Here is a 25,686-nt window from a genome sequence, read left to right on the forward strand (position 1 = left end):
TTTGGACTATTTTATCCCTTTTTAAATGAAATCATTTGAGAATTTTGTTTTTGTTTTTAGCTCTTATGGTTATCTTGTCTGGCACTAAAATTTGTTTGAGTTGAAACGTTTTAGTGTGATAAGAAACTAAGCAGTAGACACCAAAACGGGTCAAATTCTTATTTACATCTTTGTGCAAATCTATCAGAAAATATCACATAGCTTAGTGTCGTCAATTTTTATGTAGTAAATGGAAAAACTTTTTTTCTTTTTTCTTTTTCTTCAGGATGATAGGAGGAAAGGTTAAAAAGTAGAATTCAAAAAAAGGCAGCAGTGCCGTGTCTCTTCGAATCGTTTTCACCAACGACTCCGAGTCAGAACTGCTCGATATGACGGCCCCTCATAGCTCGAAGCACCTGGACGCGTCACGGAGCTCGCGCGGAGCCAGAGCGAGGTGTGGGCGGGGCCAGCGGCGGGGCAGAGATGTGAGCGGAGCAGCGACTCTCTGCTGGATGCAGTCGGTCAGAGCTGACTCTCACGCGTTACAACAGCAGATCCCCTCTCTGTGTTTCACTTGTTGGAAAACGAGCAGATCAGTGAGACCGAAGTTTTTCCTTTTTTTTCTTTTCATTTTTATACATAAACATATGTATAAAACTCCGCTTTAGCCAAGTAGAATTACATCTTGCGATCTCTGCGGAGTGCAGAAACAAGTCGAGGAATCTCATTTTTCAAGAGGGACCAGCGGGACTATGATTTGAATCAAAGGGACGGACGGAATTGTTGTCTCCTAACAGGTGAGTCCGTCTTTTCATTGTTGATCTTTTCTTAAACTTAGCAGGATTTTTTGTTTGTTTGTTTTGTTTTGTTTTCATGAGTAAAAAGGCAAAGGCATGACCATTTACCTCCGGATGTTCTCCTCCTCCTCTTCATTTAAACATGACAACGTGTTTTGAAATGTTTTCTCTGGCTCACAGCACCACCTCTATCAATAACTGCCCATAAGTGTTTTTTCTGAGCCTTTTCTGTATGAGTCATTTTCCTTTCACTCTGCAAAACATTTTTACCGTTTTCCTCTCCTGTTCTTTGGGGAAAAGCTCAGGCTATTTTCTCTTTCTTTCTGTGCAGGTGTTCATAAATGTGACCCCAAAACTCATCATTCTCGAATAGTGACCCCTTACCCTTCCCTTCATGTAAAATATGCTCTCTATAGTACAGTTATAAACCTTAAACATGTTCTTAAAACCATGCATATTTTAATCTTTATTTTCTGCCATGATGTTGTTGCTGTTTGGGCAAGTTTTTCTTCTTGTTTTATCCACTAAATAAAAGGATCCAGAAACTATAAGACAACTCTAAGCTACACTTTAAAAATTGGTGGGTTAAAAACAACCATATTTGAATTATTTTTCTAGTTCAGGTCAGGTTAAATGTGGACCAATCCGGTGCCCTGGTTAGTTTAGCACAGCAGGGATGGGTTATGGGTCTGACCCAGCATATCTAATCAGGTTTTCAATATAAAACATGAATTAAAACGATTAATGTCTGATGTTAATGCTGGAATTGAATGAGCCATAATTTCCATCTGAACAAGTAGTATCTATGCTGAAGTGTATTATTTTTAGTTTTATTCAACCTCATTTGAATAAACAACTGAATTGAAACAGTACAAGTCATTGTTAATGTTAAGTACATCAGCTACTGACTACTTATTTAGACTTGTGAATTAATTCTTCAGTTAAAATGTGAATGTTGAACATAAAGCAGATGAAAGAAAAAGAGTTTGTTTTGGTGTACAAAGTTATTATTCTAATATAAACTAAAATTTTTGTGTTATTATGTAGGAAAGTTGACCATCTTATTGCTGTTGCTTCATCCTGTGGAAGGGTTGCGGTGAACTCTCAAAAGTCAGTCTGTGTCTTAATCAACAGATTAATAGACTAACAGATTATCATTTAATCAGCATATTCAGTGTTTGGTCAAAGCTTCTCTGCCTCAGTCCCAACAGCATAAATCCAGGATCAGGGTTAATGAATAAATAACCAACAAGTATTATTTTTTTGTGCACAGGAAGTGTGCCGGAAATCCCAATTAAAACTTGCACTGCTATGAACTGGAGTACAAAAATTCAACTTTTGTGGGTCATATTGCTCTGGTCTAGTTTACATCAGGGGATAGTGTTAAGATCTCCTTCCCAATGATGTAACATGCAAATGTACATTTTGCAAATTGTCCTGGCTGAATCTCCTCTCTCTTCTTCCCTCTGGCTCTTTATCCCTTAAAAGCGTCTCCCAGTGGATTACCGTTTAGCCAGCGGGGTTATTTGTCATTTTGCAGGACGGTCCCTCCGGTCCCATCTCCCTCCTGCCTCTTCTGTTCTAATTGAGTTTATCTCTACTCCCTTGGGGTTTTCACCATCTAAACTTAGTCCCGGCAGTTGGATCGCCGTGCAGAGTACGCTCCTGTGAGGGTGATTCACTCCATTGGCTTGTGCTGTGGTCACTTGGGAATAGAGCCCGAGCAACTCAGAGGTGCTCGCCTCATTCTTTGCAGCTGCTTTACCCGTGGTCAGTGCTGTCTCATGACAAAATTGCCATCAAAATAAAGGCAGATGTTAAAGATTTTTGTTACAAATAAAGCCTTCAGTCAGCAGTGCATGAATAAGATTCACTGATTGTGGTGATCTGAGCAAACCCTAGCTTTGCTCTCTGACGCATTTTTCACTGTTCCACTTCTTCTCCACTCTTGTCCCTAATCAGCAAGTCTCTCAGCTTTTACACAAATTGCACCCTCCAGACGGTTTAGACTTCAATGATGAATGACTTTGCTATGCGTGAAAAGTTTAACTTACTCCTTTCTTGTGTCTTATTTTTGGAACAGGATGAATCTTCTGCTGCTCCATGCCACTATGTTGCTGTGGGCTTTGAGCCCCAGCATGCAGAACTACTGTGATAAATCATCTGAGACAAGCAAACTAAATCTCTCTGTGACCTATGAGCTCCCAACCTTCACCGCAGACTTCCCCATCCAAAACATGGTCACCCTGGACGGCATCATCTACGTTGGAGCTGTGAACAGAATCTACGCCTTGGCCCCGAACCTCACAAAGCTGTCGGAGTACCACACAGGGCCACTGCTTGCCAACCAGGCTTGCGGCCTGATGCAGACAACAACGGGCGGCGCCAGTGGGGTTGACAACCATAATATCGCTCTGGTGGTGGAAAACATTTACGACAAGGGATTGTACAGCTGTGGTTCGGCAGATAACGGCGTGTGCCGCCGTCATGTCCTGGATGATGGCAATAGCCTAAAAGCTATTGACGAGGACGTCTACTGCTTTGCAGACAAAGTGCAGCCAGGCCAGGGCCACCCCATTGATGCAGATGTTGTTGTCAGCCCATCAGGTTCTCAAGTGCTCAACGTGGAGAGCAATGTCATCACTTTTTTTGTTGGGAACTCTGAGATCCCTAAGGCAGGAAACATTTCAGGCAGTATCATGCGTCTGCACACCATCTCACAGCGGAAGATGAAGACGAGCCAAAACGGCTTCACTTTTTTCTCCAGCCTGTCACACATGGATCTGATCCCCTCTCTCCAGGGAAACTACTACCTGCGATACGTTTACTCTTTCCACAGCGGACCCTTCACCTACTTCCTTACGGTGCAGCAAGTGAACAAGGACACTCAGGCCTACCACACCCGCATAGTCCGCATGTGTTCCTCAGACCTCGTGATTCGGCGCTATGTGGAAATGCCCCTGGAGTGCATCAGCACGAACAAAAGACGCAGACGCGCCACCGAAGAAGTGAAGGTGTTCAACATCCTTCAGGCCGCCCACGTCACCAAGGTGGGCAACGATGCAGAACTGCAGAGGCAGCTGAAAGCGGAAGAGGATGAAGATGTGCTGTTTGCCGCCTTCGCTCAGGGCCAGCCCGGCTCTCCGGAGCCGACCCCCAACTCGGCTGTCTGCGTCATGTCTCTGAAGCACATCAACAACATGTTCAAGATGTACATGCAGAGGTGCAACACCATTGACCCGTACCACTTCACTGGCTCAGAGAGGAAGTCCTGCTATAATATGGTAAGAGCTGGGAGGGTTTAGTGTCTGGTGGGAGGGGGATGTTGTTGAAATCTCACTGAGCATGTGCAGGGTTTTCCAAGTAAAACCTGTTGTTTTTCTTAGTGTTTTTTTTTTATTTTTATTTTTTAATCATAAAATACCTGAAGGTAGGGTCACTTTTAAACAAATCACCTTAGATCAAATAGTTTGTGTGGCAGATCCAAAATATCTAAGTGCCCAAATCTCCCACTAAGCTTCTGCAACATCTCTTTTCTTATCCCTTCAAGGCACTTTAAAGAGATTTCCCCCAGAGACAGTGAGTTTAAGGTTTTTCTAATCTGTCCGTCATCTATTGTGTTCAGTTTTTATTGTCTAGGGTTAAGAACCTCGACTGTTTATCTGAAGCGGACAGAAACTGGGTGGTCTGAGAATTGCACGGGCGCTACATCCACTCTGTCTGTGCCAGAGTGCCTTTGAGCAAGGCACCAGAGCATAACCCACTCTTAACTGAAACCACAGTGGTCTCTGGTATACTTTCCCATCAGCTTCTCAAGTAGATGCACAGAAGACCTCTGGGTGTCGAGTACCACTTCTGTACTCATTCTTTGTGAATACGCTGATTGTGCGTGCTGGAGGACTTTAGCAAAACATTTTCTCATGATATGCGGTCATGAGAGAAAGACAGTGAGGTGAACATGCTGAACTTTATGCTTAAGCTGAGTTTTCTGTTTCTGTCCATATTTGGTGAACAGCATACAACTTGTTGCCATTTTTAAACTCACTCCTCCGGTTTTCGGACAAGGTGCCAGGGCGATAGTTCCAAGTATACACATTCATCAAACAGAAGAAGTCAGTTACCTGTCCTGGTTCCAGCTGATCATATGCCTCAGATACAGAACAGAAGAGTGATACCCTTAAACCATAAAAGAAGAAAATGCTCTCACATGCCTTACATACCAGCGAAAGACACCTCATATGTTTGCTCACTAAATTTGGTTGCTTTCATCCAGTTCCATTTGGTCCTTCACAAATATGTTGACTGTTTGACAGCTGAATCAGAAATTCAGTACCTTTTCAGTTATGGTTCTAGGAAGTACAATCGGCGCCGTCTGCAGCTTGAAAACAGTCGTCACTCTGCCCTGCTTCTGCCTTCCAGTCCATCAATCGACTGATAAATAATGACAGACTTAACTGACGGCCACCCTGCAGAAGGAAGCTGTCAATATGTTTGCTGGTTTTGCTTCGTCTTTACTTAAGCTCAGCATCAATCAGAAGTGTAGAACATCACTGGAGAGGCACAGGATTAACCCAGCCTCCTCCACGCTTTACTCAGTCAATAGGTTGTCTCGGGGCAAGCACATACAAGACTAATGGTGGATAGATGTGTAAACACCCCACCCCCCCCACGCACATGTGGAAAACTCCCATCAAAACATTTGTTCTGAATGTTTGTAACCAGGGAGGTGAATTTTTTCTACTGTATACCTAGATGCTATTACCATCCACCAGAAGAGCTGCAGGGTTTGAAAAACTGTATCAGGCACATTATTTTCTGGATCTAATGAAGCTTTCCATAACAATTAGTGCTGTTCACCCTTTGTAATCACACTTACTGGAAAAGAAAGATTTTATTGGCTGCTGCAGTTCCTTGTGTGTTTGTTTTTTGTCTGTCTTTTCGCTGTGTTCACATATTCTCCAAATACGTTTTTGAAGCAGGATGCTAACCTCTTCTGTAAAGCTACGGTCTGAATCTTTATATTTCGACGCTATCTACTCTGGCACCAGTAGGTGGCGATAACGTTGACATTGACCACATCAAAATTCTCAAGAAGATTTTAAGTGTGGCTAAAGCAGTCGTTGGCCAAAACAGGTGTAGTTTGTATTTGCTCTGACATTGCTTAGAGTTTGCTCTCCGGTTTATATTTGAAATGTAATAGTAACAGGGTCAGGACAAAGTGAGACAATCAAAACAAAACGTTGAATGCACACATTTATTCTATCAGGTTAGAGACCTAAATTAAGACAGATTTTGGAATTAAGCTTGAGTACATTAAGAGAATCCACGTTGTAAATTAGGAATAAGGTGAAATCCATGAAGAAATCTAGTGGCCAGGGTTTTATCCCAGCACCTTCTTGATGGAAGGCAGCACTGCTAACACCTGTGTCAGCAGTAAAACATACAGTCAGTTCTGAATACTGACACAAAACTGCCTTTTAGGCATTATGTGCATCTTCATTGTTGTAAAACCAGATCTGTTGTACTAAACTCATCTTCAAAGAATTCAAAGGTTAGCTTACGTCTTAATTGATTTACAAACTAGAATAATGCTCATACTAAAAGAAAAAAAACACTTACTTCACTTTGCTTTTTTTGATGCATAACACCTCATGAACCGCCTTTGAAGTAAAGCAGTTAAGAATGTGATCTTGTTTAGTTTCACAGAAGCAAAAGCTAAGCTTTTCCCATTCAAACTAGATTAGCTTTATGCTCTGTGGTGGGTTTGTGGGTGCATCACTGCTGTCCTGACAGCTATCAGCAGCACAGATCCGCAAGGGGGAACTCTGGAATGCTAGGGGCTTCAGAGGTGGGGTGGTGGGCGACAGTGCATATCTGACTTTCAGCGAGCCGTGATGAATGGCTCTGGGATAACTGGGCATCAGCAGCTGGGCGGAAGATGATCCCTCACCCTTGGAGCCGCCGTGGCAGCCGGCCACGCTGCTGGAGAGGCTGCATCTTCGCTCCTTCGGCCTTCACCTGTTGCCAGCACCTGTGGGATAAACGCAGCATCACAAACACCTTGTTGGAGGGTCTTTATCTGAACCGATGCTCGGTGTAAAAATCAGAAAGAGACAGAAGTCAGTTACCTGTCCTGGTTCCAGCTGATCGCCAGTGGTTGTTGCTCAATTTCTGGTCATAATTTCAGCAAGACTAAATGTTTTTCTGACTTTTACCAGAGGTGGAAAAAACAACACTGTCTTAATTGGTTCACCTTTAACAAAGCGAAGACATTCTGTTTTTGTGCAAAAGACGGTTATTTCCTGTAAGCTGATCACTCTCTGAGCTGCTGTGCACACACGGCCGAGGCAGAAAACATCCTGCTGCAGTTCAAACAACTTTGAATATTTTTCCCCGTTAGTTCCTTGTGAGGTGAAACACGTTTATACCGCATGACTTCCAATGGAAGCCACAAACTGTACTTGTCCACTTTATTCTCGATTTTGACTAATTTCATTTTAGAAACAAAGGGAAGAGAATTTGATCTCTCAGAGCGAGTGTCTGCAATTTTATTATTGGACATTCTTTCCTCCTGACTCATTTGATTATGGGTTGACATGCAGTTTTCAGGAGCGTCTCAGTGCTGTATAATTATCAGAGACGCTATCCCTTATTCTACTTCATGTACATTAACATCGCAGTGCTTGAACTTTCCACATTTTTTCCATGCCAAAACCACAAGCTTCAGTGCGTTTTATTGGGGTTTTTTTTTAGATACTCCAACATAAAGCAGAGTAACAATTGTGTAATTTGACACAATTGCAGAAAAATGAAGGAGTGTATAGTTTTTTTTTTATTATTTTTATTTTTTACAAATGTAAATCTGAAAAGTGTGGTGTGCATTTGTATTCAGCTTTTTATTTTAATAACAGTGTACTTGTTATCAAAATAATGCCACCTCAGTCAGATTTGTTGAATATCACTTATGTCAGGGACTTTGACTGGGCCATGTTAACACATGCTAATAGTTATTATTTCTCAGATTCTCCCACCTGAGCTGCTGATGTCCAGAATCACTATGAGCCTCTTGGCTGCTGTCCTTTTCCATTGTTGCTATGGTACACTTTTTTTTCTGAGTGATTCAACTCCTGCTAATTTATTCACGACTGTATCAATGGAGTATACATACTTGGTACTCTATATGTTGTTTCATAGAGTGTGATTTAATGGTTTAATTTAAAAAAGAGATAGAATTAAGTGGAGCTTATATTGTTCAGAGTTGGGCTATAAAAATGATATATATTGTTATAAACACGTGACCAATATCAACAGATAATAAGACTGAAGGAATTTTGATAATTTCACTAAACTCCGATCAAGAAATGCCCAGCATTCTGGGGGATGTAGCTGCTCAACCTCTGACGGTGGTATCAGCTAACTCACTCACTCGCTAGCTAGCAACAATCTGTCAGCAGTTTTATGTTGCCCTCAACACTCTCTGTCGTACTTCACTGGACACGTTCGTGAAAAGGTCGGTATTTACGACCACAGACACAAATACGTATATGATGTCTATGTTTGCGACTGTGTACGCCTACTCTGTGACGCACTGACTCGCACAGGAAGCTGCTCAGTAGGAAACAGTGTTCGAACTCTTTTGTATGCAACACCGAGCTGATAATGTTGAGAGTCAGCCTAATCTGTTGTAATAATGCACAGTGTGACTGCTGGTCTCTATGCAGCGCTGACACTTGTGCGGTGGCTCCCCTGATGGAGATTAGCTTTGTGGGAAAAGAATGAATTTATCACTGTCATCTCAACCGTGCATGATAAAAGGAGAAAATGCTCCAGAGAAAACTGGAGAAAAGGAGAAAAGGTCATGTCACTACTCTGGCAGTATTTTGGATATTTAAAACAAATTAATAATAATTAGCGATATGGAATGACATATATCATCCATCCCTAACTTATTCGTTCCTGTTTGATAACAGCTGGTACAGTGCTATACTGTTTTAAATTTTTTAGTTTAAAACTCCAAATGTGCAGATATGGGAAGTAAAGCGCTCCTAAAATGGCCTATCTTTATAAATTCCTTTTCCAAATATTCTTTTATCTGTGAGTCTTGATTGTATAGCACTGTGTTCAGTGAAAGGACAAGTGGAGTAAAGAGATGACAACTTAGCATTAGCCTTTAAAGACCACTGAACGCCCAATGATCAGCGCCTGCAGTGGAATGATCTAATTTTGGCATCGTCTCATGGATTTATGACTCGCATCCAGTGGCATATGGCAGGTAGACTCTAAGTAATTGTGAGGTTTGAGAGAGATAAGCATGGTCATAAAGTTGTAAACATTTCGAGGGCTCATACTTTAGCACGCAGATGGTTGGTGTTTTTGTTGTTTCTTCCACCAAACTGTGTGTTTCTGATTGAAAACTCCCAGTTGGAATGTGGATAGGGTTAAATGCTCAGAGTAAGAGCATGCTTGAAGTTTTTAAGTGGTGGTTGTCAGTTCAGACGTGGCTCTTAACTCCAGTTTGGGCCGTAAGATATGATGAATGTTGTAATAATGAGTGGCCCTCTCTTCAGCTGTCTCTCTCTGATGGAGGAAATCTGCTTTTCTTCTAGTTTCTCTCGGGGTCACCTCTAACTCCATGCAGAAAAGCCAGAAATTGAAGAAAAGACGACTTACCTTCACAACACCTCACTGTGCCTTTTTAAATGATTCTTACCTGGGCCAATTTAGTTCACCACAATCACAAATGTCATTGCATGTGTTTGGTATTTTTAGTGATAAGCACAGACAAAGAAGTTTTAAAATGGAAGAAGTTTTTTATTTTATTTTTTTATAAATAACATCTGAAGAGTCTGTAATACTGTTACATTCATGAAGCATAAATCAAAAATTTTTCTATAGCACATTTCAGCAACAAGGAGCTTCAAAGTGCTATATATCATGAAAACACGAAAATAAAAAGTCACAGAAAACACCATATAGTCAACAATTGAGAAACCAGTAATAAATATTTCACTTTGATGTGTGCCATCATCACAATGCTCCTAAATATAATCCAGAAGAACCAACTGCATTCAAAAGTCAGCTGTTCATTATGGGACTTCTGGTCAGATGAAAGTTAAATTAAACTGTTTGACCAACATACAAGATGTAATTTCTGGAGGAACAGGGAAGCTAATCAGTTATTAAAGAGAAAAACTGGGAGAGCAGATGAGCTGCATTTCCATTAACAAAGAAAATGAAACTATCAAAACAATTTTGCTTAATGAAAACGCACCAATTTTGGAAAATTAATCTTTTTTTTATTAAACGTTTTTACGCTAAGATAAGGTGGTTTTTTCATCCGTATGGAAATTGATGTATTTTGCAAAACTGCAATGGAAACACTTTTTTCGCATCACGTGATCAGCAGCCAGATGTTACTACAGGCGAAAACGATGAAGAATATGACAGGAAGTGGTAGGAGGATAATGGTTTGTTTTGTTTTTTTCCAAACAATATCCAGTTGCCTCCAACAGAGCTCTCACAGCATCACAGAGTTCAGAAAAAGTTGTTTCCTTTCAAAGTGTTGAATCCATAGATCTTCTGTAAAATCACCGACTAGAATTTCCCCAAAACGCCTCATATGTAGCCGCTCCCACATTGCTCCAACGCCTGAATAAAATATTTTCCAGTCAATTTTTGAATATAGCGCACAAAACAGCAGCAAAAAAAAAAACAAAAAAACAATGCATATCTATCAAACACTCGGTTTAAACTTATTGATCCAGGTCGCCAGGGCCTGATGGCGTCACTTTCAAAACAGAAGTGTAAAGCCATTTTCTCGGGTAATGCAGTGTGTGGAGCTGTGGCAGGGCTTTGGAGCCTAATGCCCTTCCCTATAAGTCCACACAGAGAGTAGGAGCACTGGAGATAAAGAAGGGCCACATTCTGGGTCAAAATTATCATCGGATTACCATTGATCTGTCGAAAAACGGCCAAATGCTGATTGCTTTTAAATTGGATTCCCAGCCTGATTGATTACCCCGAGCGTGTAATGTCATTCCAGCTGGGAGACGCTTTTGACAGACAGTCGTTTTAATTAGGCTGCTTGTTTTAATGAACCTGTTTCAAATGCTGGCATGCAAAAATATAAGCAAGCAGAAATGCATTGATTTTTATGTCTTGTCTGTGCTTTAAATCAAAACAAGCAACTGTTTATGTTGCTTCAAGAATTTATTTATGCCAGTTAGATAATATGGCCCTAAATACAGTAAGGCTTGCTTTATTGGATTTGCACACAACATATCATCATACAAGAAGAGCCTGTGATTTAATGATGGAGAGTTTAGACATCCGTAATTTTTTTTTTATCTCTTTTAGAATTTTTCTGTTGATGCAAAGCAACCTCTTGTTTTGGCATTTTACAGATTAAGCTCATATTATGATGCTTAGGGAATGAACTGAATTTATGTATTTATGTAGTGCTAAGTGTTAACAAATAATACAATACAATGTGCCTTCACATTATCAACTAAGCTACTTTACAATAGCTGTCCTTATCTGGGTGTTTGTAAAAATGTTTTGTAAATGGGGTAAAATAATTAGCCTTGTCCAAATGTAGCCAAAAATGACAACAAAAAAGACATAAAGACCCAGTTTATCAATATTGAACAAATACAAATTAATTGAATATTCATACAACTAGGATTGCAAAAAATCAGCTTTTTATGAAAAATGTTTGACAAAGATTAAACATTTTCTTTTAGTAGATGTTGCCTAATGATAGTGGCAGTATATAATAATAATTGCAATTCGTGCAAACATAATTTCTGTGAAGCATGGAGGAGGCAAGATCATGCTGTGGAGTTGCTTTGCTGCAGGAGGAACTGGTGCACTTTGTCACATAAATCACATCACAAGGAAAGAACAATATGTGGAAATATTCCTGCCTGATAAAGATATCAGGCAGGAAGTAAAAGTTTAGGAACAAGTAGGATCCAAATGGACGATGACCCTATGGACACAGTCAAAGTGGTCACAAAATGGCTCAAGGACAACACAGTCAATGCTTTGGTGTGGTCACCACAAAGGCCTGATCTCAAGTCTGAACCTGACTAAGTTCCTCCAGTTCTGTCAGGAGGAATGGGTCAGAGATCCAGTAACTGTGTGACTCAAGTCATACAGGTCAAAGGTCAATGTCTCCAAATGCTAAAAACATGTATGAAAACTTCAGATTTTGAAAACATGATTAAATGAATCTCAGCTGCAGTAACTCTAACTGACCAAACGAGAGAAGTTGGGTCTGATCTAACTTCAGGCAATGAGAAAAAAACAAAGGTGTATTGTTTTTATTTCTTGCATGTATATTTCAGGTTTTCACTGTATCAAAGCTGGTATTTATAGTATAGAAACAAATTACCCTGCAGCTAAAGACACTCCAACATCCTCATCTGTGACTGGACATGCGTTGCGATGTGACAGCATCAACCCATCCATCAGCACGTTGCTTTGATTTCTCCCGATCTCCCAGGCTAGTCTTGTAGTTTTCCACTAGCATAATGACTGGTTACAGCGACTGGCCCCACAGCGGACTCACAATAGCTCTTAATGCTGCAGCAACTCTCCGTGGCGCTGCTGATTCAGTGGGCTCTGCTGCAAGATGTCATGCTTTCCGCGCTCCGCATGCTGGAACCTGCTGATGGCATCACTGAGCAGGTATTTGTTGTCCATGAACGGGAACCAGATGTGCAGAGTAGCATCAATATCATCTAGATCCTTTATCTACTGCTGCTATTTATTTAATGTGTGGGGGGGTGGGGGAAAGTCAAATTAAGAGTACAAGAGTATTTTTGGTGTGTGCCTAATTTGTCAAATAAAGAGATCCAAGAGCTTCTGGCACAACTTTACCAACTCTCCCTGGTGAGGTGAAGACTGCAGCAACACCTGAACTATTGGGCCAGATCATTAGTCAGGCTACTGGCTGCTCTGCTAGTAAAATCGTTTCCTAGGTTGTCAACTTTTACAATTTTAAAATGCTATGAGGCACACCTGACGAAACTCAGGCATGTTTTGTGATGCCTAGATGATTGTTCTGCAGGAAAATGCATGTACATCTTGTAAAAGTATCACTCTTTAGAGTCAAACGTCAGTCTGAATTTTTAGATTTTATTTCTGCTTTAAGAAAGCAGCAGATTAGCTGCCAGTACTGTATAATACCATCAGAAAGATAAGTTGTCAGAATGGTTTCTGATCATGTTCTGGATGCATCTTTTTAAAGCTATTTCTTCTAACAAAAGTCAAAATAAAGATGAATCTAAATGCAATGCAGTCATATTAAAAGAAAGTACAGAATGTATTTTGATCCAATTTGGAGCCAACGCCAAGTCAAAAAGTCAACCAAGTCCAGCTGAGCAGAGCAGATCCTGATGGGAAAGAGTCACAAACGTTTCAGGATCCCAAATACAGAGTGTTGGTCTCTGACATCCCTGATCAACATTCTATTCAAAAAATCACCATATAATGCAAATGCAAATACACAAATGTTTTAGAGGGGCAGTATTAGGTCAAATTAACTTTCTTGAGCCTTACATCTTGTTATAATGTTATTCCTTCATCAAAAACATACCTGGAGTGTTGCCTTGATTCTTTCATGGATGTTTGGGAAATCCTTTAATTGCTATGGCAACCATTCAGCTGTGCAAAATGCCTGGGTGGATCTAACACCACCTTCGAGGATGAAGCTCCTCCTCAGAGCTGCAGCTTTCAAGTTTCTCCCTCACAGAACATTTCCCCTCTCAGCTCCTTCAGACTAGCAGGAAGCAATTAGCAAAAACCTGGTGGAACTGAGCATCTGCTGAGCTCATTATAGGAGCTACTTGTCAGTGTAACACTGGTAAAAACATTGTTAAAGGATCCATGCTATGATCACTTCCTGAAGGCGGAGTTTCAGAAAGAGCTGGGGTTCTTAAAGAGATAGCAACCCAATTTCAAGGCTTTAAATTACAAAGTCAAATTTCATTTATGTCATATTTGATATATACAAAGTATTTATAAAAACTGAAGATAACAGTTACTTGATTGCACTATAAAAAGGCGCTATGTGCCTGCAAAACACATAATCCTGCCCCTTTAAAAAGAGATCATAATCTTGACTGAAATGTCAGTGAACGAAATATTATGTTTCCACTGTGAAGATCCAGCATGTGTACTTTATTCAGGACTCCTCTTGCATAAATTACTCCATCAATGCAGCGCAGCAGGAGGTGATCGGACTGTTCTTCTCTGTTGTGGTTAGGAAGCTCAGACTGCTTTATTAATGGCCTTCGGGTCATCTGCGTTGTTCACTTTGATGTCTTTTATCTTCCTCTTAACAAAACTCTTAGATTTAGGTCAGACCAATTAACTGGTCAATTAAGCACAGGAACACCTGTTGTGTGACCATGGTCACTTGGCACCTTTGGCAGCGCGGGCCGGTGCCAAGTCCTGCTGGAAAATTAAATCAGCTTCTCCATGGAGCTTGTCCACAGAAGGAAGCATCAAATGCTCTAAAATCTCCAGCCAGAAAGCAGCAATGATTATGAACGTTAGCAGACCAACACCAGCAGGTGACATGGCAACCCAAACAATCGCAAGTTTTGTTTAAATTATAATGTGCATAAATCTTTGTTGCTATTCTGCTGATGTAAAAAAAAACACACACACACAGTTTTGTTATTGCAGTGTTTCAATTAAATAAGAAATTAAATTAACATCATGTGATAAGCTTGATCATTAAAAACCATGGCAGCAACTGATGTGAACAGCTATAATTCAGTAGAGACATCGGCGCCTTATTCAGGCGTTGGAACAACAAGCTCCATCTATTTGGGAGTGGATACGTTTGCAGAGTTTTGGGAAATTGTGCGAAAATAAATTTTGGGTTTTTCTTACCTTCAAACCATAATCATCCAATATTTCTCATTTTGAATTGAACTAATAAACTGTATTAACTATCTTAGCTTCGTTCGCCCAACATAAAATGTAAAATAAAAAAGTTCACCCTAACTTTTAATTTTGTCTAAATCCTCTGTGAGAAGACTAATTAGACAAACATGTCCTCATTTAGTTTCTCCTGTTTATCTCAGTCTCCTTAGGGATTCTTGCCGTGTTTGATCAGCTCCTCCATTTTGTTTCTAAAGTGTCGCTAGAGTACATTAGAGCAACGTATAAACATTTACCGCTTTGGGCCGCAGGATTCGTCCAGGCAAACCTGCTGTTAGTATCTCAAGCTGCCGTAGATTTAACTGTTTTTCTTCCCAGAACAGATTGATGTGTAGCAGCTGCCCACTGACAGACATAGCTCTACGCTTTTACAATAGGAAGAAGCACAATGAAGGTGAAGGCATTAAGACAGAAATCATACAAATTAGCATGGAGCAAGGCTCGGCTCTTCCTGTTCCTGCAGATGTCCTGCATGCCACAGCCTGTCCATGCTATCACTAGGGTGGGTGCAGAAATCAGGCTGGAAAATGAAAATTGATGAATGAAAGGAGGAGAGCTGTGTGTTCTTGTCGACTCCTGTCCCTTTCATTCACCTGGTCTGTGTGCGTAAAAAAGTTGATAAGTTCTATCTTCAGATGGTAACGCAGATCTTCTGGCATGCATCCATGCACATCAGCAACAAGCTGCAGCAGCATAGAGCAACAACAGGTCAGATGGAAACAAGAAAAAGATCCAGTATTATAAGCATGACTCATTACTAAAGGTTTTGTTTTTACTCGAGGTTCAAACTGTTCAAACTTCTGTATAGTTGCTGGATTATTCAGAAAACCAAAAAGAACGTAATCTCTGCAGCACAGTGGACCCCCAGCTGTAGAACGTAACTGGATTATTTGTGTAAGGTCACATTCACACCTGCCCTGTTTAGTCCTAGAAATCCAGTTTGTTTGTGGAGGAGTGAACATGTAGCCGAACTCTGATGCGGACCAAAAAAACCTAACTTCATTCCTACTACACACCCAGGTCTCTGTTCGGTTGAAGTGAACTCTGGAGTGGTTCGAATGCATGCATGAAGCAGACCAGAGAAAGTGACAAGAATAGGAAGGGGACTAGCAGGGCATTCTGGGTAAATCCAACCAAAAAAAAAGAAAAAAAGATGCTTGTCTCTAGTTGTAGTGGGAGAAATGTCTTGTGGTCTTTTTCCGTAGACAAAAGAGAAACCCTACAAACCCTAAAATCTGACATCACTCCGATTTTGTTTAGATTTTGTGATGAAGGAAGTTGCGCTCAGTGTGTTCTTCGTGTCGTTTCCTTCAGTGATTCTTGGAGCGGCGCCACCACAGGCGAGGAGGGGAACTGGTTGCTCAAACGGTTTGGTACATTTGACTCAGTGTAGTGTGAAAGAGAACCACAGCAGCTGATAATGGAACAAATGTTGTAATTTTGGTCCCAAATCAAACCAAGTCTCCTGGGAAACCCTGAAGTTCCCTGATTTATGAAAAACCTTTTAGAGCAACTCTAAAATACTTGTTCCTGTGTTGCCTTGATACATTCAAACTCTTCATTCAAACTGAAAATCGAAAGTTCAGTTGATGAAATTTAGATCAATTGGTTAAGTGGGATATCCAGACCTATTTATGCGCATTGAATAGATATACAAATGGATACATTTAGTTTCATCTGAGATGCATAAAATTTTTTAAATTGACAAGTTTACTTTGCAAGAGTGAAAAGAATGATGGTTTGAATGTTCTGTTAAAATAGTTACATCTTGATGCTTGAAATTTAATTTTTTTGTGTGTGTTTGAGTTCGGTTTGTTCACAAATGTCAGCATCTAATCACATAATTCTGGTTACGTTAAGGCTTAGCCAATCACACTTAGCCTCCTCTTCCAGATTCCACCAAATTCTTGATACACTATTAGTAGTGGTGAAATTCCTAACAGGAGCTGGGGCCCAAAATCCGACATCTGCTTAAGGCCCCAGACAACCTTGAGCCAGCACTAGAAAAAAAAAAGAAAAAAAAAGTGAACCCCAAATCCAAATCATGACTTCATGATTTGGCCATAAAACAGTGTCAGAGAAAGTATTTGCTGATGACTGATGAAAATCGATGCCAAACTCTCTGGAAGCTGCTCTTTAAATCTAACACCTCCAGACATTCTGATGAATCCTCCATTTCTCTGACGATCAGGCAGGTGGAGGCCAGTGTTCCCTGCATCCACCCAGGTGTTTGCCACATCACAAGTAAAACACAAAAACCTGCCTGATGATCAGGCAGGCAACATTCAGAGTACAACATTCAGCCTCTGAATGTTGTACTCTGAGCTGCGCCGGCCGGAACGGACCATGAACCCCACTCCACACTCACCTTCCCCAATAACTGATTTCACAATTCTCTGACTGTGCCAGAGAACACACTGAGACAGAGTCCCACAGCTGCATTTCAACACTGATGGAGCATCTCCGTGGCGCTGTCATTGTTGTGGGCCCGCTCATGACTGCAGGCATTTCCTGGCGATTTTCTGCATGATTTCACATTTGCTCAACGGCACTGTTTAGCTTGGAATCTGCTGAGTTAATGATTGACTAAGGAGTTTGTGTTTTTTTTTTTTTAATTTTATTTTTTGTGTAGCTGGAAGCGTGCTTAAATCCTTTTACATGGGCCTTTTATGTGCACAACTTATCTGCTTGTGCTCCCTAGATAAAGAGTGGAGCAAACATGCAAACTGTCAGCGCCTGCAAACTGTCTTTAAGCAAGGCCACTGCTACAGGATTTATAAATACAGTTCAGTTTGGAAGAAATACTCAAATAGTTTACTATTTTTTTATAAAATGATGTGTTGGGCTTGCTGTTAGTTTGAGGAAACTAGAAAACTCAATAACTGAATGTTACAACCTTGGGGCTTTTTTTGAAGGCAGCGTTTCGATGTTCCAGGAACCTTGAAGAAGGTAGAGGCCCCGGGGCCAAAACATTAATTCCGATCAGTTCTGCATAAAGCCATCATCATTCAGAGATTTACAAACTTTTATTACAGATTTATTTCTTATTTGCTAGTCATTTTTACTATGAGGCTCAGTAGCAGCTTTTGATACTGAGTATTTTGCCCAAATTATCAGAAAAAATAAAAATAAAGACAAACCATCGTCCTGTTACCACTTCCTGTCATCTTCTTTGTCTTCTTCAGCAGTAGTAACATCCGACTGTTGACCATGCGACTGCTGTGATGCGAAAATGGTGCCCTCATTGCAATTTCACGAAATAGATCCATTTCTATACTTCTGAAAAAGAAACCCACCTCATACTAGTGCAAATGTTTTTTTGAAACTTCTGTGTTTCCATTAAGCAAATTTGTTTTAGGAATTTCAATTTGCTCAGTTTTATGGTTAACGAAAACGCAGCTACTGGAACAAGAGCTTTCATTCTAAAACCAGTCGATGCAACTGGGACTGTGCTGACACCGATGACCGCTCTGCCAAGATGATGGCAGAGCGGTCATCTTGCAGTCGGAAGGTCATCGGTTCAATTCTGGCTTCTTCCTCCTGCTGGGCAAGACAGTTAACCCCAAGCTGTCCTCTGATCTGTGTGTGAATGTGATATATAAAATCAATTTACTATTCACAGATGATGCATTAAAAAATAAATGGAGATAAACCACAGGAGACTAATGATGCTAACCAGGGTTGATTTGTGATGTAAGGAGCTGTCACAAGTAGCACACCTGGATATTGAAAGGAACATATTTTTTTCTATGTCTATATTATTTTACGTTGAGTCAAAATAGTAGGGTGCAGGTTGATACAGGTTAATCTTTTGATGTGGTCACCAGGTGGGGATGGGGGAACAAAAAGACATTTTCCACCCAATTAAACAAAGTGTTTAGGTGATCATGGTGCCATTTCTCTGTTTTGACATCATTGCAAATGAGACAGTTCTCCCTGAATGCCAGGCAGCCGAGCGCTTCGCTCTGATTTGATTTCTTAAACGCTCTCCTTGCCAGCAGCGCCTGAAGCCATTCATGATACACTTATTTAGTGTCAAATATGGAGGAGCTTTGCTCCGTGGAGCTTATGAGTCAAAACACCCCCACCCCCCAACCACACACACACACACACACACACACACACACACACACACACACACACACACACACACACACACACACCCCTTCCAGCTATTTCCTAATCAGTCTCCTACACTTCTATTTCATCACATGCTGATATCCTGCTCTCCACTGAAACGAGGCTTATCTGTCAGCCCCCGTGCTCCAAATGAAGGACCAAAAGCAATCTCATCTCCTCTCCTCTCCTCTCTTTTTCTCTCCTCTCCTCTCTCTTCTCCTCCTGCTGCCCTGAGCAGTGGCCTCACCTTGACCCCGGATCGCTCCGCGGTCCGACGAGTTTGTCGTAAGGTTTTAAGTTGCCCCTCTTTGAAAAAAGCTCATGGTCGCAAATTTTGGCAAAGCAGCAATGATCCCAGCAGAGCTGCAGTCGCTGTGAAGAGGGAAGACAGGAGTAAAAGTGTTCCTCCTCCTTGTTTCACTCAAGCGTTGGGACTTCATAAGAGAGGTTGGACACATGGAAGGAGGTTGCTTCACCCTGCAGATGAGCGTTAGCTTTAAACTTTGTCACAACAGGAACAGGTAGTAAAGGATGCACATGTCTGCCTGAGCCTTAGCTGCCTTTACATTATGGAAAAACAGACAATATGAATAACTCTACCACAGTCATGTTGTTTTCCTATTTTACAAATAGTAGGTATTTTTAAAAAAAATCTGAAATCCTAAACTAAATGCTGTTTTTTATTTGTATTTTTTACTTTGAATATCAATGCCAGAATAATAATATGCTGTGTGTTCTGTTTGTACTAGAAAGTTAGACCTTCTGTGTTCCTGGTGGAATTCCAGTCTTACACTGAAATTCCAGATTGGAAAGTGGAGCAGCCGTTCATTTGCTGTCCACACATACAAAATAAAATCTGGGAAAAAATGCAGATAGGGCTGATTTACTCACACTTGTTATGATTTGCATCTCACTGAACCATCGCATGCATACCTGTTCTGTCCTGACAGTTCAGGTGGGTCGGGTTGCCACATGATGTCAGGACAGAGTTCTCCTCCAAAAACAAAGAAAGAAAACAGAATCTGCCTCCTTTCCTGTTATATAGATTGCAGCACACACCATCTGGTTCAGGCAGTGATCCAAACACATGTATACACATACAGGCTGTCAAAATGAACTTCTTAATCATGTCACATTCTTTCAACACTACTTTATTTTTTTACACACAATTAACACACAGGCTTCTGTATTATTTGGACATCATCTGCGCTGCTGTTTGAACTTTTTTTTTCCTGTCTCATCTGTTTCTCTATGAGGATTATCTGCTGTTTCTTGCAAAACTAATCTCTGAAAATTTCTGAAACAAATTGTTTTTCTTAACTCCCAAAACAAGATCTGTAATTCATCATGATGGATGGCTGTGTCAATGTACAAAACCAATTGAAGTAAACTGGTGTCAAAGAGTTTGTTGGAGATTAGAAAACATCCCAGAAAGCTCGGCTTGTGGACGGTCGGATTTAATGAAAGTCTCCAGATCAAATCTTGCTGCATACCTGCAGAGATAAGGGAGAACTGTTTAAATACCAAAACAAAGCGTTCCTGTTGTTTGCTCGAAATGACCATTTCAGCAAACCGATCTCAATTTCCCACCTGAATTCCTACAGGTGTGAAGAATTAACACCAAAAAGAGCTGGCAATGTCCTTCCACAGGAAGCTCTGAGCTCAGATCAGATTCCCCTGAACAAGTAATCCCTCCACAATGACTGTGTGCTCAAGTACTGCAGGTAAACGGGGGACGATAGAAGGGGGTGTGCACCCACCTCTCTCTGTCTGTATTCACACACACACATAGGGCTGTTATCACCCTGCCGGGCTTCCATACAATGCACCACAAACACAGATGCTATCTAGTTGCTAGCCGAGACGGCACAGATAGCAACTCTGGAGCTTTGATCTTATCTTTGCCATCGGTGATTCTGACTTCAACGAACAAGATGGCGGAAGGTAAGTTTACTGCTACGAATAGCTAGAAAAAATACCAGAAGATATCTTAGTCATGGTACCTATAAAAAGTAAAGGTAACACTTTACTTGACGGGGTGTTCAGAAGTCTGACATGACGCTATCATAAACATGACATAACAGCTGTCATGAGGATGAAGGAGTTTTTAATGAATGTTTATGACTGTTGTCATGAAGTGTCATTTGGTAAATAATGACACTTTTAATGCAAAGTTAACAATTTTAATGGACTTTTAATGCAAGTTTTAATGCAACTTGGCATTAGAAGTACAGATGCACAATATTGGATTTTTGTCGATATCCGATATGCCGATGTACTAAAACTTATTTGGCCATTAACAGATATTAATACCGATATTATTTTCCTATACCTACTTACTGAAACTATATGGCTTTCTCTACTGTGGAATTAAAATACTGCATTATCTTTGTCAGTTTAACCTGCTGCCAAATTCAGAAGGCAGAAAATGATGTAACACCTTCAACTTGTATTATGTTTAATGTCAAATTTATTCATGACATCTTCTCTCTCTAAGACAATGACAACACTCAAACAGAGCAAATTTGACATTGTGCTGCAGGCATCGTTGTCTCTGCTTTGTCATATGAAAACAACAACTTTTATATCAGTGAGTTATTTTGACAGATTAGCTTATGTCTGTTCTAACATTTTCCAACTAATATCAGCCAATACCGATACCAGGCCGATAATATCATGCATCCCTAATTTAAAATGTAATTATTTACGAAATAATACAAAGTTGACACATTTATATCATCATTTACCAAATGACACTTCATGACAACAGTCGTAAACATTCATGAAAACTCCTTCATCCTCTTGACAGATGTCGTGTTTATGACACTGTAATAAACTTATACACACCCCGTCAAATAAAGTGTTAAAACAGTGTAGTCACATCCATGTTTTACCCTTTTCTTGCTTTTACAAATCAACTGTGATCAATAATTACATTTTTTACCAAAAAAAACCCTTTGAAGTCAAAGTTGAAGCTGATATACACAAAATATTGACTATTAGATAAAAATACTTAACATAAAACATGAGTGATTGAATGTATATTCACACCCTATAAAACAACTGATTTAAATTCAACAGAATTTCAGTCGATTGGTTGAAAAAACTACTCCCAGCCCTCGCCTACAGTTTACCAAAAACCATGTGAGAGACTCCATGTTCAAGTGGAAGGAAGTTCTTTTTGGTAATCAGAAAAGATGCTATTTGAGACCAAATACTGCACATCACCACATATACACCATCCCCACTGTGGGCAGCATCATCAGATGGTGGTGGCAGCATCATGTGTTCAAGGCAATTAAAAGCAGCAAAGCAGGAATTTCCTGGAGGACAAATAGTTTCCATCAGAAGGGAACAACCTGAAGCAAACAGCTAACAGTAGACAAAAATGGTTTGACGATACAACAAGATGGGTGTTCTGGAGTGGCCCTGTCAAAGCCTAGACCGAATTCTCTATCCGATCCGATAGAGAATTTATGGGCTGATACGCCTTGAAAAGGCTGCACTGTACCGAAGCCTGTGCCAGTTTCCAGGAGCTTTCCAAGTGGGGGAAAAAAGTAGAACAAAACTGCATTGTTGTTTTCATGGTCAGCTCTCTGAGGAGACAGCTTATTCTGTCATGCAGACTTTATATACTTGCACAAATGGATGCCACCTGCAAGCTGCTGCAGTATGTGAAACCATTTATGGCGATTTGCTTCTCTACAAAGCATGCTGGTTTCACGACGTGTTTTGATAAGGCTTAGGCTGTGCAGCAGCGGGGTTTCTTTGCTACTGGAAATGGCTTTTGAACTTTCTGAAAAGAAATCAGAGTGAAAGTGCGACTGACTGGGAAATAGCTGACACTTTCCCAATCGAGAGCTCTTTTCACTTCATCATTTTTCCATATTTCAGATTCCAGCGTAGTATTCTGCAGCTTGGAGTTTCTGTCTGGTTCTTACAATAACGGAAAAAGTTAGTGGGAGTGTTTGTGCTCAATAAGTTCAGATCTTATTTGACTCTGTCTGGAACTACTTCATACCACTTGGCAGGATAAATATATATAAATAAGTGAACTCAAATCACATGTGGGACCCCTCCATCTATTTTTGTTTTTTCCTCCTATCTCATATTATGGAGTATATTTGACCATACTTATGCTGATTATACACAACTGCCAGTTATCCCTATCACTTGATGGCAATAAGTTGCCCCAAGGGTTGTAAGCAACTTGTAAAGTAACAGTAATTACATTAGCGTTAGTTGCTTTAGCAATAATTGTTAAATTGCACGGAGTAGAATCCACAAAATAAATATCCTTAATGGAAACACCGCAATTTTGCCAATTTTGAAAAATCTCCCGTTTTTTCAAAAACAGTTGTTGTTAGGATGAGGTGTTTTTTCAGCTATATTGAAATTTGTGTATTTTCTAAAACTGCAATGGAAAAACTTTTTTGCATCTCTCTGGTTTGCATACAGCAGCATTTGTATTTGTAGGCACTGGATTCCTTTGACAGCACACAGCTGGCTCCTGTCAACTGTCACAGCATTGCACAGTTGACACGGTTACTAAAAAGTTTTATCATTTTTCTGCAAAATCAACGACTAAAATTGGAGCTGACGTCTCCTCTGATTGGATGATGAGAGCAGGCGCTGTGGCTGAATTCTGAACATATCTTGTGTTTACATACGTCACCACCATGATTTTTAATAACGTGAGATTTTAATTACATTTGTTTTTTTTAAACACTGCATTGCAAAATTGTGTTTTCAACATTCATAGAATATCAACAGAGTTTTGTGCACATTTGTAATTGAAATAGAGCTACTGAAGTGTTTTTGGATCACTTTTTTCCCCATAATAAGAGAATGCATAATTTGGTATTTACTCATTTTATCTTTCTCTGTTATAAAATTATGCCTAATGATCTAGAGCACACGTGTCAAAATCAAGGCCTGAGGGCCAAATCTGGCCCGCCACAGCTTTTTATGTGGCCCTCTAAACTTTAAAGGGACTCATGAATAGAAACGTCAAGATAACAGTGTGCTTAAATACTATTTTATCAATCAAATCAAAGCAGTTTTTATCAGTTTACTGCCAAATTACATCAATCAGTCCCTCCACTTTCCTGCGAATTATCGTAGAAATTCACGCAAAATCAACAAATCCCTGCACTTATTTGTTGTACTAATGCATAACTGTGAGTTTATTTCCGATTTTTTGCAACAATGGTGAAAAATATTGTCCCCTTTTGACAGTTTACTATCACCTGAAGGTGGATGTGTTCTACTTCTACTAAACATGTGTCTCAGCCTTACTTGGTTTGTAATCCGTAATGATACGGCAAGTAATAAACAGTCGCATTTCCCATCATACGTAAGTGCGAATATTTCAAAATTATTTTTAAAAATCCCAGAAACAGTCGGGAAATCCTGGAGGGACTGAAAAGATGTTGAATATTATTTCATTTTATGAATTTATTTATATTTTAACAGTTCATTGACGGGTTTTAGCAATAGATTCTGGTACAACCGGCCCTTTAAGAGCATTCATGATCTTGGTTTGGCCCAAAATTAAATTGAGTTCAACTCCCCTGATCTAGAACACCTAGGTCTAACAAATGCAGCTGTGGTCCATTTGTCAGAGCTGCTGCTTCTCCTCGTAGATGTTGCGTTCTCTCCTCGTTTATGGGTGGATTTTCTCTGGGTGCTCCCGCTTCCTCCCACAGTCCCACATGTTAATTTGAATGACTCCCTCTCCCATTTAGCCCTGCATGGATCAAATGGCACAGAAGAAAAAAGCAACAATTACTTTTTATATGACACAGTAACCTTTCTTTGAATCAACCCTATGCTCAATGCCTGACAGTGATACGTTCTGACACAGGGACGCGTGGACAGACGCCGTGTTGACGCTCAGTTGATAAGCCGCCCTGCTGCAGGAGAACAAACGGTTGCTGTTTACAACCTGAGGTTATCTGGCTACTCCTTAACGGCTGCTGCCGAGCCGCTGCTCACCAGCTGCTGTTTGACTGTCCGCAACACGCACCACATTTTATATACATATATATATATATATATATATATATATAGATAGATAGATAGATAGATAGATAGATAGATAGATAGATAGATAGATAGATAGATAGATAGATAGATAGATAGATAGATAGATAGATAGATAGATAGATAGATAGATAGATAGATAGATATGAAAACCAGATCAACACTTACAGATATGATATATGCTTTAAATGGTAGCATCTTGTCTGCTTTTGCTGTGAAGCGTCTGCCAAGTGTCTGCACCAGTGGATGGATTTGATTATTCCAGACTGCTAGGAGGGAGGAATTTTGGCAAAAAAAACAAACAGATTGGATGGAATAACTGAAATATGGCAAGTGTGTTTTTTTCTGTGTAACATTCCTCCTTTAAAATAAAAGCAGGTCTTCTTAATATAAATAGCATAAAAGCATGCTCTTTTCAGTCCAACAGTCTTCCATGCAGTTATTACTTTCCTCTTCAGTTCTCAGTGGAAAAGGCTTTCGCTAATAGTGATAGAGTCATGTGTGTGCAGTAAATGATGATTATGAATCGCTCCCCAAAGTAGCTCTGGAGCTAAGTCGCCCTTCTCTTTATGTTCATGTGTCTCTGTAATTAAGAGCACATGCAGGAATAGCAGCTGCAGTAAATACAACCGATCGCTCGGCTCAGCTGTCCGACTGGAACTCAGCAAAACCTCACAGAGACACTAATGCTCCAAATAAATAATAGTAATTGCAGTCTAAGCAGGGGCTCCATACATCTTCTATTAACCTATGGTGTGTACTTTACAGTGACGTTGTTGTTGTTGTTATG

At 40.2% G+C, this 25,686-nt stretch overlaps 1 protein-coding gene across 1 annotated transcript in view; it reads left to right on the forward strand.

Annotated features, from left to right (window-relative positions):
- The first annotated feature begins 233 nt into the window (after positions 1 to 233).
- The window catches only part of met (MET proto-oncogene, receptor tyrosine kinase), an 89,269-nt gene continuing 63,816 nt past the window's right edge, over positions 234 to 25,686 (forward strand). The window contains exons 1-2 of the mRNA XM_015008371.2: positions 234 to 776; positions 2,860 to 4,060. Coding sequence (XP_014863857.1) covers positions 2,861 to 4,060 — 1,200 coding nt within the window. The 5' untranslated portion in view covers positions 234 to 776; position 2,860. The remainder of the gene's footprint in view (positions 777 to 2,859; positions 4,061 to 25,686) is intronic.

Source organism: Poecilia mexicana, unplaced genomic scaffold (assembly GCF_051168715.1).
Source record: "Poecilia mexicana isolate PSO_F unplaced genomic scaffold, ASM5116871v1 scaffold_6, whole genome shotgun sequence".
In the NCBI taxonomy this organism is placed as follows: domain Eukaryota; kingdom Metazoa; phylum Chordata; class Actinopteri; order Cyprinodontiformes; family Poeciliidae; genus Poecilia; species Poecilia mexicana.